Source organism: Triticum aestivum, chromosome 3A (assembly GCF_018294505.1).
Source record: "Triticum aestivum cultivar Chinese Spring chromosome 3A, IWGSC CS RefSeq v2.1, whole genome shotgun sequence".
NCBI classification, from domain to species: Eukaryota; Viridiplantae; Streptophyta; class Magnoliopsida; order Poales; family Poaceae; genus Triticum; species Triticum aestivum.
Window position 1 is genome coordinate 717,288,490 of NC_057800.1, and position 13,328 is coordinate 717,301,817.

Below are 13,328 nucleotides of genomic sequence, written 5' to 3' on the forward strand. Positions count from 1 at the left end.
TTCAAATTCTGTCTTGGAATTTAAAAAATTGTTCCCATTTCAAAAAAAGTTCCTCATTTTTGCAAATATTTCAGTTTTTTTTTTGCAAATCAGTAATTTGCTTGTGTGTCATAGATCCCTTAATTTTTTTAATAAAAAATGCTTTTGAAATTCAAGATATAATTTGGATCTGCTCTGCGGGATTGGTTCTTTAAGCTCCGCGCTGCTGTAGAATTGGTATCGACTGCTAGCTCAATTTGTTGTACCACGTGAGGTATAGTGTGAGGTCCTGGGTTCGAATTCCTGCGACCGTGGTATTTCTTTTTTTGCTACAGCGCATTGTCGTTCGATATATTCATGGGCCGGCCCAGTTGGACACCCGCCTGTGCGAAACCGCGCTTGTTTGCCGTAGCGAGCGGCGAATAGGAGCTCCCAAGATATAGCCTTTGCGGTCACACTGCTCGCGATTCAAGATAACAAATTTAAAAAGAAAAATTTAGAAATAATGCTCATGTTTTCACAAAGTATTAAGAAATTTGAAAAAAATCGTGTTCTAAAATGTTGCATCTTGAAAATGTTCACGTATTTTCAAAATCTTTGAAATATTCAAAAAATGTTTACATCTTTTAATGCCCCAAAACAATGTTTTCCTTTTTTAGAATAACCGAATGAGAAAAACCTATGGTAATGAAAAGCAACTGCTAGAAACTGTAAAGCCTGTCCCCAATTTTCATCACGAAGTTTGAATTACCCCTTTTCGGCTTGTTGCCAAGAATAATGGTTGATCTCAACAACATAACAAAGGCCAGGCTCATGCGACGAAGATGTATGTGACGGTGGATCCGGAAATGCTTATTGTGCAACGACAAATCATGAAACGTGAGCTCAGCTCATGACACTTCATTCCAGAGACGAACGAACTTGGAGTTGATATATCAACATCGATCATGTAGGAGGCAGGAAGGGAAACCAGCCAAAAAAGATGGTCTGAGATGGCCATTCCCAAGTACATCCTGTAGTAGCAGTACTTCTTTTCTCACCTAGGAGACAGCGCAGAAAGGTGGTGAGGCCTTGTCGTTTGGCTTATATCTTTCTGCTTAACGGACATTACCAGAGGCGACATGTACACGGGATTTGCGTGCGGCATGACGTCGAGGCCCGAGCCCGATGCCCCCGGCAGCTGGCTGTTCGTTTGCATCGCCAAATATTCATCTAGATCACGAGCCAATATATAGCTAGGATGTGCTTGTTCACGAGCTTCCTTCCAAAGCAAATGGCTGCCATGCGTTTCTCCCACCGAATACAGATCCTCATGCTCCTCTGCTGCTCGATATGGCCTCGTGCTACCTCGTTCTCTTTCAGCGCCAACTTCTCCGGCCCCGGTGGCTATGAGGCCACCAAGCACCTTCGCTTCCAGCGCCACGCGCGCTTCGACAACGGCTCTCGGATGATCCATCTGACAAAAGCCGGCGGGAGTCCAAGCAACAGCCTAGGCCGGGTGTTGCACGAGCACTCTGTGACTCTGTGGGACGCCGCCACCGGCGAGCTCGCCGGATTCAACACCTCCTTCACCTTCCGAATCGAGGCTGTAAACGGCAGCAACTCCACTGGCGATGGCCTGGCTTTCTTCCTGGGCCACTATCCTCCAACGAGCATCCCCGATCCCCTCGACAACGGTCGCAACCTTGGCCTCTACCCGAAAGACGTCGGCAGGGTCGCGACCGGCGCCAACCGTTCCGTAGCGGTCGAGTTGGACACCCACATGAACCCTGAGGTCGACCATAGCGGCAGCCACATGGGCATCGACGTCAACTCCATCCAATCCCGGGCGTACACCAACGCGACATCGCCTGGCAGAAACCTCACGTCGGGCCTCCCAATGACTTGCCACATCAGCTACGGTAACGACACCAAGATCCTAGCAGCCGTTCTCCAGATCGGCGACGCCACCTACCATGTCAACACCAGTGTTAACCTGAGGGATCACTTGCCTAACAAAGTGGTTATCGGCTTCTCAGCTGCTACCGGCCAGGGGGTCGAGATACACAAAATCATATCCTGGTCGTTTCACTCCACCTTGGCTCCGCACACGCAAAGCTCCAAGGTTCTACCGCCAAAGATGACGTGCAAACTGCTAGTAGAGGTAATAATTGTTCCACTTATTGGAGTTATTGCAATTGTGTGCATCTTTGTTCGCGCCCGCCGATGGCAGTTATGCACGAGAAGGAAGCATTACACAGCTCTCGCCAGGGGTCTTGGGCATTTTGATTGTCCTAAGCTAGCACGTGCGGCCAACAAATTTGCAAAGGAAAACAAGCTCGGGGAAGGAGGTTCTGCCTCTGTTTATCGGGGCCAGCTGACAAATCCATCAAGAGCAGTGGCGATAAAAATATTCAAACCGGCAACATCCCACGAGGGGAGGAAGGCGTTCGAGGATGAACTCGGGATTGCTAGTCGCCTGAGGCACCGGAACCTTGTCGAATTGATAGGATGGTGCTACGATTGCCCGAGGAACCTGATTGAGTTCGTTTGCTGGTGGCGGGACGACAAGTACACACGTCTATTCCTTGTGTATGAGTTGTTGCCACAAGGTAGCCTTGATCAACACCTACACGGAGGCAACAGTTGGTTGCCATGGTCCAAGAGGTATGTATTGTAATACCACCTCCAAATCATCTACATCACTGCAACTTAGTTTTTTCTTTGATACATAATCGTAACATGCATGCTTTGACAAACAGGTACGAGATCATCCTGGACCTAGGATCTGCACTGCAATACCTCCACGTAGATTGTGAGCAACACAAGCAATGTGTCGTACATGGTGATATCAAATCAAGCAACGTGCTGCTTGACCCTTCGTATGGTGCCAAGTTAGGCGACTTCGGATTGGCAAGGTCTGTTGACCAAGAAACCGGGGCACAAACCACAGACGTTGTGCAGGGCACTTACGGATATATAGACCCTGTGTTTGTCAACACGAGCCAGCGGAATAGGCAGTCAGACATGTACAGTTTTGGCATTGTCCTACTAGAGATGGTCTCTGGAAGGGATCCGACGGTGCGTCTCAACAATAGGCCTCCATTGGCATCATGGGTAAGGAGTTTGTACCATAGGCATGCGCTCCTAGAGGCCGTAGATGGCAGGCTGTTAGGTGGTGAGTCTAGTGCCGGCCGGCAGCAGATGAAGCGTGCGCTACTCGTTGGCCTCTTATGCGTGCACCAGGACCCGATCAGCAGGCCGTCAATCAACGACACCATGTATGCACTGCGATCAGAGAGGCTTAAATTGGATATGACTCCCCTAGCGCCAGTGACACCACTGTTGATGCCGTAGCCTATCTTGTTCAGGCTTCTAGTCCAAAAAATCACAAAATAATACCATACATGTATTCAAGGGCAACATGTTGAGCATGGATGTATCGCCAATAGGAATCTTGTACCAGGACGCCAAACAAAATACTCATACTACAAAGGCCACGACGGTGTCACCAACATTAAGTAATTCTTAGGTTGATTCATATAAATCAGTATTTGTTTTGGTAATCAAGATCAATTCAATATTGCCTTGGCATTTGAGTATCTTCATCAATGGCAGTCCAACTAGGAAATTGCCAATCTTATACTGGACTTCGGAAAAAGCTTTTAAACTGAGAGAATAAACTGAGAGAATACAATACCGTCTTGGAAGTTCGGGGTGCTAGAGGTTTTGGATATAGATGTCCTACAGGGCACTTACAAATATATAGACCCATGTGGCGTCCTATCGGCGGCTTGCCGTCCCTACCACGGCTCGACTGATCGGGTCTACTTATTCCCTCGCATGTGTGCCTGGAGCAAACCTTGCATCTGCTTCATCTACCCCTTAGTCTATTGCTTGTTCTCGTTTCATATCAGTAGCTTATTCTCGTCTAAGTGCATGGTATATTTCTACCTGTATGAGTAACACCACCCTATCTATCTGCTTGTGGAATGTAAGAGTACTTGGTGATGTGTCAAAATGCGCTAATATCCTCTCCGAGCTTATCAGCATTAGCCCCCACTGCGCCCTTTTGCAGGAATCAAAACTAAATGAAATTACTGAATAAAAATTCCGATCCTTCCTACCTCGCTCTCTCGACCAAAAATGTTTTTACCAGCCGACGGCTCGGCTGGTGGAACAGTTTAATTCAAATTACTTCTCGGTGCTCTCTCACACACACCATAACTTTGCCACATCGATCAAACTCACGTCCCTCGCGCACCACAACCCTTCATCATCACTAACGTATATGTTCCCGCAAGCCGTAACCTGAAACAAGCCTTTCTCGATGAGCTCAAACTGATGAAACAAGGTAATCACACGCCTTGGTTAATAGTAGGAGACTTCAACTTTGTCCGGTTTTCTAACCAAAATTTCCACCAACGAGAAGCAGATGCTTTTAACAACATGATCAATGAGCTAGCCCTACTCGAACTTCCACTGCTTGACAGACGCTTCACTTGGTCCAACAAACGCTCTGCGCCGCCAACCTTAGAAGGATTAGACTGGGCTTTCTTTAATCTGCCTTGGAATAATTGCTTCCCAAACGCAACCTTGTCCTCACTTCCACGTATCACATCCGATCACGTCCCCCTAATCCTATGCATTCAAATAGGTGTACCCAAACCGCACCACTCTAGATTCGAGTCTTCATGGTCTCACGCCACAGAATGCCATGACATCGTTCAAAAATGCTGGGCCACCAACCGTCGCACGGCCCAACGAACAAATTCAGCAGTTGCCCTGTCCAAAGCCTTGAAAACAACATGTTCCTCTCTCAAACAATGGGCATCCAAATGATCACCAGCCCACCTCCGCGAAGCAGCTACAAAACAAGTCATAAATCTCATTGACCTAAAAGAAGAAGCTCGGCCGCTCTCAAAACCCGAACACGGGGTTGAGACTTGTTGTCTCCAATGCCCTACACACAACTATTTCTGAAAAAATTGGCCTTCTGAAAACAACGAGGATAAGTGCGCGCTGCTATTCACAGTGAGGAGAACACATAATACTTCCATGCCGCTGCCTCCCAGAGGCTTCGCAAGAACACTATAACTTCCCTCCTACTAATGGGACAAAGTTCCACTCTCATGCCCAAAAAGCAGCCATTCTACGGCATCGCTTCACATCCATTATCGGCTCACCACCTACCTCCTGGTCCTTCCAGCCACACCAATACTACCCCCAACCGCTACCCCAACTCCTCAATATGGAATCTGCCTTTACTCATGACGAAATAAAAGAGGCATTCATGCAAATGACCCCCCCCCCTAGCTAGCCCTGGACTGGACGGATTTGGCCCCCTATTCTGTAGAAAATACTGGAATCTCGTTAAAACCACATCTTTTCGTTCATGACAGACTTCCAAGACCTCTCTGTCCAAACCGAATGTTTAAACCGAGCCCACCTAATTCTGCTACCAAAAAAAGAAGAAGCAAATACACCGGACTCCTACCGCCCGATCTCTCTCCAAAATTGCCCCGTCAAAGCCTTCGCAAAGGTCCTCACCAATAGACTAAAACCGCTAATCCCATTGCTTGTTCACGAAAACCGGACTGGTTTCATCTCAGGTCGTTGCATCGCGGAAAATTTTGTCTGTGATGCGGATCTTATCGGCTCCTGCCATTCTTGCAAAACCCCAACCATGGTCATAAAACTAGACTTCAGCAAAGCCTTCGACACTCTCTCATGGGAATCTCTCACCGCCATCCTACACTGCCGCGGCTTCCCGCGAAAATTCTCGGCCTAGATCCAGGATATCCTCTCAACAGGAAAAACGACCATCATGTTGAACGGGATCCCAGGAAACTGGATAAACTGCAAGAACGGCCTCGGACAAGGAGACCCCATATCACCCCACCTATTCATCATCGTTGCTGACCTCCTTCAACAAATGATCACACAAGACTGCGACCTCCGGCACCTCAGACACCCCCTGTTCTCACACCTGCCACCGACCGTTCTATAATATGCCGATGGCACCCTCATCATCGCCAAGGCATCCAATGATGTGGCCATGCAATAAAACACATTCTTCAAAATTTTGCATGGCTACAGTCCTCATGATAAACTAAACAAAAACTACATTCATGCCTATGCATGTGTGCCCTTTAATTGCGGACTCCATTGCCACCACCTTGTAGTGTAGAACATCAACCTTTCCGCAAATCTATCTAGGCCTACCCCTAGCACCTACCCATTTACCTCCAAACGCCTTTCTACCCATTATTGAACGATGCCGAAAATTCTTGACAGGTTGGCGAGCAAAAATCCTCTCCAAGGGTGACAGGCTCATCCTACTGTCTGCTGTCCTCTGCTCCATCTGGGTCTACTTTATGTCAGTCTTCCTCATTCCCAAAAGCGTGCTAAAAACCCCAGACTATCCGTCGAGCCTTCTTCTGTGTCGTAGAGGGAACTTGAACCGGTGCTCAATGCTTAGTTGCCTGAAAAAATGTTTGTCAGCCAAAAAAGTTGATTGTCTAGGTCTAAAAAATCTTCGTGTGCAGAATAATTGTCTACTAATGAAATTTGCTATCAAAGCCCTGCTTCTGGATCAAACTCCGTGGCTAGACTGGATTAACCTACAACAGCCAAATGCTCTCATCGCTCCACAAAACAGTCACTCCTTCCTCCATAAACCACCAACTACCAGCTTTACACACCATCTCTTTTGTCATCACAAATTCTGGAACCAACACCTATTTTTGGCTAGATATTTGGCTACACGAACAATCACTCGCTACTCTGTTTCCCTGCCTCTACTCGTATACCACTACTCCCCTGGCTCGTGTGGCTGCTGTTTTGAACCACGGTTTAGAATCAATCCTAAGTGTCGGTGTCAAAACCGGCGGATCTCGGGTAGGGGGTCCCGAACTGTGCGTCTAGGCCGGATGGTAATAGGAGGCAGGGAACACGATGTTTTACCCAGGTTCGAGCCCTCTTGATGGAGGTAAAACCCTACGTCCTGCTTGATTAATATTGATGATATGGGTAGTACAAGAGTAGATCTACCACGAGATCAAGGAGGCTAAACCCTAGAAGCTAGCATATGGTATGATTGTTGTATATGGAGTTTATTGCCTACGGACTACAACCCTCCGGTTTATATAGACAACGGATAGGGTTAGGGTTACATAGAGTTGGTTACAATGGTAGGAGATCTTGAATATCCGCATCGCCAAGATTGCCTTCCACGCCAAGGAAAGTCCCATCCGGACACGGGACGAAGTCTTCAATCTTGTATCTTCATAGTCCAGGAGTCCGGCTGAAGGTATAGTCCGGCTACCCGAACACCCCCTAATCCAGGACTCCCTCAGTAGCCCCTGAACCAGGCTTCAATGACGACGAGTCCGGCGCGCAAATTGTCTTCGGCATTGCAAGGCGGGTTCCTCCTCCAAGTCCTTCATAGAAGATTGTAAACACCAAGAGTAGTGTCTGGCTCTGCAAAATAAGCTTCCACATATTGCCATAGAGAGAATAATATTAACACAAATCAAATCTGCTGACGTATTCCGCAGTGCGTCACCACACTACGGCCAAATCCTTTACTCGAATCGATTTCACTTTTCCACCTCAGCGTGTTTTGCGAGGCAGTTTCCTTGGCACGTCTTGTCAAAGCAGAGATCGTGTACCCCTTTTACGGGATTCTCATCAATACGGACGTGGGTAATCCAATCGCGCCATTTATCACGGCGCTTGGGAGGCAAGCGAGTTTTACCAGGCTGGTGGGGACGCACAACCGCATCCGCCTATATAAGGGGACAAGGATCCACCTTTTTACCTACGCCTTCTTCCTCCTTTGCCTATCCATCTCCTACGCACTCGAGCTCCAGCGCCCAAGCCCGCACTTCCCACCTCAACCTTCTCCAGCATTGTCCGGAGCGGGAGGCAAGTGGATGGTCTCCTCCGTCACGGAGGGTAAAGTCAAGAAACTAAGGAAGGCCGGATACCTGTCCAAGGACATCGCGCACTGGCTTCCCGAAGAGGGGCAGATTCTCCCCACCCCAAGGCCCCATGAGAGGGTAGTATTTCTCCCCCACTTCCTCCGCGGACTGGGTTCTCCACTCCACCCATTTGTCCGGGGACTCATGTTCTACTACGGCCTGGATTTCCACGATGTGGCTCCGAACTTCATCCTCAACATCTCGGCGTTTATCGTCGTGTGCGAGGCTTTTCTCCGCGTCCACCCTCATTTCGGCCTCTGGCTCAAGACCTTCAACGTCAAGCCTAAGGTGGTGCGTGGCGGCCAGGCGGAGTGCGGAGGCGCCATGGCGGGCAAGATGGCCAACGTCCTATGGTTCGAGGGCTCTTTCGTGGAGACCCTAAAGGGATGGCAATCCGGGTGGTTTTATATCACCGAGCCGCGCGATCCGAAATGGACCGCAACCCCCGAGTTCCGATCCGGACCCCCACGCGGCTTATGTCCTGGAAAGAGACGGGCCTGTCGTGGGGTGACGAAAAAGAGGTGACCGGATTGCAAACATGCATCCAGTCCCTGGTGAACAAGCCAGTCCGGCTTGTTAATGTAATCCAGGTTATGCTCGTCCGCCGGATCCTCCCGTGCCAACAACGGGATTTTAATCTGTGGGAGTTCGACCCGGCGCAGCATCAAACCCTCAGCAGGCTCTTCGACACGACGTACGAAGACGCCTAGAAGATGCTATTCAAGGGCGCCGAGGCTCCCGCATCCGCTTCCGAGGACCGCGGAAACAGCTCGCAGCGTCACGCTAGCGAGGTATGCCATCTACACCTTTTACAGGATGTTTAAGCTTTTTTCATAGTTTGACTCTATGCAGGATCTAAACTCCCTTACCTTTGACAGGCTTGGCGGGCAATATCCGGACCGATTAACTGTCCGGCTCCGCTGCCCAAAGACCTAGCCCCAGCTCTACTAGCGAAGCTGCTGGTTCTGGCGCCTTATGTGGTGCTGGAGAAGAAGGCCAAGAAGAAGAAGACCACGGGGACTCGAAAGAGTGCCCGCAACGTGGTGGTGTCGGACTCGTCATCTGATGAGTCCGAGACGCCCACCTCCCGTGAAAACGAGGAGGAGGAAGAAGAAAACTCTCCCCCCCCCATCGGAGGGAGGAGAGAAGAGGAAGACCGCCCCAACGGGGGAGGCCGAGGGGTTTAGAAAAAGGAACACCCCTCCGCCGGACTACGCCCCCAACGCCGAAGAGGGTAAAGAGGAGTGGCCAAACAGGGCCAAGCGTCCGGCGAAATCGTAAGTGCGGATATCAGAATAACTCATGATGTTCCTTTGTTGCACAGCTTTCCCTAATGTCGAATGTAATTATGCAGTCCGCCCCGGGCCGAATTCGATGAATCGTCGGGCGGCTCCCTGGACTCATCGGACGTGAACTCAGTTCCGCCCGCTGTCTCCCCCCGCACTACAGACGACACCGAAGTGGCGTCGCGACAAGCTCCAGGGCAGGAGGAGGTGGTCCCGGAGGAGCTGCAAGGCAACCTCCCGGACTCCAGGAGTGAAGGGGATAAGGCTCCCCGGGGCTCTAAGTCCGGCTTTATGCCGGACACCGCGCCCTAATCTTCCACAGTTCCGGACCGCGGTAGGCGAACTCCTTCCAAGAGGAGCAAGCCTTCTGAGCCGGCGGCCTCCGTCCAACCGGAGGTGCCGGACAATCTACTGGAGGTGCTTGACGACGCCTCCATCGATGAGGGGTGCCGTACTATTATGAGTACGGTGATCCAGAAGGTTCAGTCCGCCAAGAGCGGACTGACTGAAGCTTGCGCTAGCCTTCTAACAGGCTTTGAGGTAAGTAAAAATATGTAAAAATATTACCGCATAGACAGTAGCCCCTGATGCTCTGTTCGGCGTTCGAAAAGAAAAGCCGAATAGAGGATCTATTAAATTTCGCAGGAGTCTAAAAAAGAGTCAATATGCGTATGCAGGCTTCGCTGCTATCCACCGCTGCACTGACTGCGGAGGTGGGTGTCCTGAAGCAGGACCACGAGCGGACCGAGCAAGAGCTCGGCCTTGCCAAGCGGCGGCTCGAGGAGGAAGAAGGTAAGAAATACCTTACAGAAAAAGTGCTTATAAAAAGGCTTGATTGCAAAAAAGAGTAACAGGATTGTACTGCTTATTGTAGGGGCCACGACTGAGGTGGCGACCCTTAAGCAGGCGCTGTCTGAGGCCGAAAAGAAAACGGCCGCGAAGCGCACCGAGCGAGACAGACTTGGGGCTCAGGTTGGCGAAGTGCGGCAAGAGCTGCATGCTCTCATGAAAAAACATGAGAGTTTGGAGCTGGAGTCGAAGGCGCAAGCATCCGAGCTTGCAACGGCCCTAGGGGCTGCCAAGTCTACCAAGGCCAAAGCCCAAAAGGCCCTCCAAGAGTTGAAGGAGATGAGGAAGATAGCAGCGGGTAGGGCATTCTTTATGCAAAGCAGAAATATAAAAGTGAACTACCTGTTACTTACCCGAATCCGGAGCTCTCCAGGGGCATTCGCAGATCTTCCCCGCAGCGTGTCCGACGCTGCCGCATTCTACCGAGCTGAAGAGGGTAGCTCGACAGAGAAGGTGTTCTGGTCTCAGTATTCTGAGGCCGGACATCCTGTGCCCTTGAGCGACCAGCTGAAACAGCTGGTCGAGCTCCACAAGGCGGCCGAGCAGGCCATGAAGGGCTTCATAGTTCGGCTGTGGCCCAGAGAGGCCCTGCCTGGGAGCTATTTCGGGCTGGTGCGGTGGCTGGTGGAGGCCTGTCCGAGGCTTGAGGTCATCAAGCGCTCCATCTGCATCGAAGGTGCCCGTCAGGCCCTTGCCCGTGCAAAGGTGCACTGGGGTAAGCTGGACGGTGAGAAGCTTGTGAAGGACGGGCCGCCGCCGGGGAAGGAGCATCGCAAGCCCGAGAACTACTACAAGGATGTTCTTGCAGGTGCCCGCCTTGTGGCGGATGAATGTACCAAGGATGTGATATTTGAATGAACTCGCTCGTGTTTATCCTGTGCGCTGAAAACTTGTTCATATGCGCTAAGCAATGCTTATTGAATTTAAAATATTACTTTCTGTGCGGCCGTTTATCAAAAATTGAGAGATGGCCAGTCGTCGGCTTCTGCCCCCGTGCCACTAGTGCTGGGGTGTTCGGGATAAACCTGAGCGCTCTTTTTCCCATAGTTGGGTCCTTCGAGGGAGGCGCTCAGCACAACGAACCAGGCAATCGGACTATAATGCTTGAACACTCTCACTTAGCCATAGAACTCTATAATTTTAAATTTCGGCGAAGCCCCTAGTTCGGAAGACCGAGTTCGGGGCGCTATCCACGCCTTGGCCGGACAAAGCCAGCTCCTCGCTCGAAGCGGCATAAGCCTTTAGGGACTCGAAAAACCTCTCGAACAGCGACCGGTCTCTCGCCACATCATGACAGTCAGTTTTAGCTTTCTCCACTGAGGTGCTTAACCCAGCTGAACCGGGGCACAATCGCAGTGGTTCTCCTAGTGCTACCTTAGCCGATAGAGCGGAACGTAAGGCACCAAAACATAGGAGCCGGGCAAACCCAACTATTGACCCAAATCATGATTCGGAGCCGATGCATATAGTGCTATAAGTTCGGGGTGCCGCACTTGTGAAAGTGTACGGACTTCTCACACCATTATGAGGGGTACTGAAGCCCCTGGCGTGTTTGCCGTACCATGGTGTACGGGTGCAATCATGTCATTTAATAAACATAAATGTGAAAAGAAGATAATGCAAAAAATAGACAAGAAGCTAAGCATTGTTTATAGAGAGGCTATTTATCAAAGCCGAACGATACAAATAGTGCGGTAAGCAAAAGATATTGGACTATTCAGTATGTCCTGACCAGGGGCAGGCCGCGGAATTGTATTTAAAACAGGTATACCGCTCGTAACAGAGACCACCTGGGAGTTCCATAATGCGGCATGGCTTGTCTGCCTCCCTGGATCTTGCATCGTTTGTGCGGCAGTCGAATTGCCGAACAGGTCGTCCGAAGTATGGAGTCCTGAAAGTAAGAAAAAATTAAAAAAGAATCCGGCAGCCCCTAGTACGTTTTAAGCCGTATTTTGGGCGTGCCGTTATTGTGCCCCTTCCCCTGTGCCCATGGTATTTCAAGGGCGTAGTTATGTACGCGAGGTACTGGTTTCGCTATGTCGCGAAAGCTGGGGTTGGGGCCGCATTGCTACGCTTGCTTCAGAGTGTGCCAGGCGGTCCTGCTGTGGGTTACTCCGGGCGCATTGGCAGTGTCTGGCTTTTTAATGGCCGGACTGGAGAATTGCCTGAGAAGGCTACTTTGTACCTCCGCTGCGAGAGCCGCCGTATGCTCCTCCGTACGGAGGGAGCGTTCGGTGTTTCCGTTGACCGTAATTACTCCTCGAGGGCCTGGCATCTTGAGCTTGAGATATGCGTAGTGCGGCACCGCATTGAACTTTGCGAATGCGGTTCGTCCGAGCAGGGCGTGATAGCCACTGCGAAACGGGACTATATCGAAGATTAACTCTTCGCTTCGGAAATTGTCCGGGGATCCGAAGACCACGTCAAGTGTTACTGAGCCTGTACAGTTGGCTTCTACACCTGGTATAACGCCTTTAAAGGTCGTTCTTGTGGGCTTAATCCTTGAGGGATCTATGCCCATTTTCCGCACTGTATCCTGATAAAGCAGGTTCAGGCTACTGCCGCCGTCCATGAGGACTCTTGTGAGATGAAATCCGTCGATGATTGGGTCGAGAACCAATGCGGCGAAGCCGCCATGACGGATGCTAGTGGGATGGTCCCTTCGATCAAAAGTGATCGGGCAGGAGGACCATGGGTTGAACTTTGGGGCGACTGGCTCCATCGCGTATACGTCCCGTAGCGCACGCTTCCGCTCCCGCTTGGGAATGTGGGTTGCGTATATCATGTTCACCGTCCGCACTTGTGGGGGAAAGCCCTTCTGTCCATTGTTGTTCGGCGGCTTGGGCTCCTCGTCGTCGCTGTGCAGCCCCTTGTCTCTGTTTTCGGCCCTTAACTTGCCTGCCTGCTTGAACACCCAACAATCCCTGTTAGTGTGATTGGCTGGCCTTTCGGGGGTGCCATGTATCTGGCACAAGCGATCGAGTATTCGGTCCAAACTGGACGGGCCCTGAGTATTCTTTTTGAATGGCTTTTTCCGCTGACCGGATTTATAGCCTTTGAATCCGGCATTGACTGCCGTGTCTTCATTGCTGTCGCTGCTAACGCGGCGTTTTTGCTTATTCCGACGTGTCCTGCCACTTTTGTCCTTGGTATCCGAATTACCAGGGTTCTTTGATAAGTTGTTACTGCGAGCTAGCCAGCTGTCTTCTCCCGCGCAAAAGCGGGTCATGAGTGTCGTGAGGGCTGCCAT

General features: G+C 50.5%; 1 protein-coding gene across 1 annotated transcript; it reads left to right on the forward strand.

Moving 5' to 3' along the window:
- Positions 1–1,252: 1,252 nt before the first annotated feature.
- LOC123057245 (L-type lectin-domain containing receptor kinase IX.1-like) lies at positions 1,253–3,315 on the forward strand. Its single transcript, XM_044480325.1, has 2 exons — positions 1,253–2,625; positions 2,721–3,315. Exons 1-2 carry the CDS (start codon positions 1,253–1,255, stop codon positions 3,313–3,315), a joined length of 1,968 nt encoding a protein of 655 aa, XP_044336260.1.
- The last annotated feature ends 10,013 nt before the right edge of the window (positions 3,316–13,328 follow it).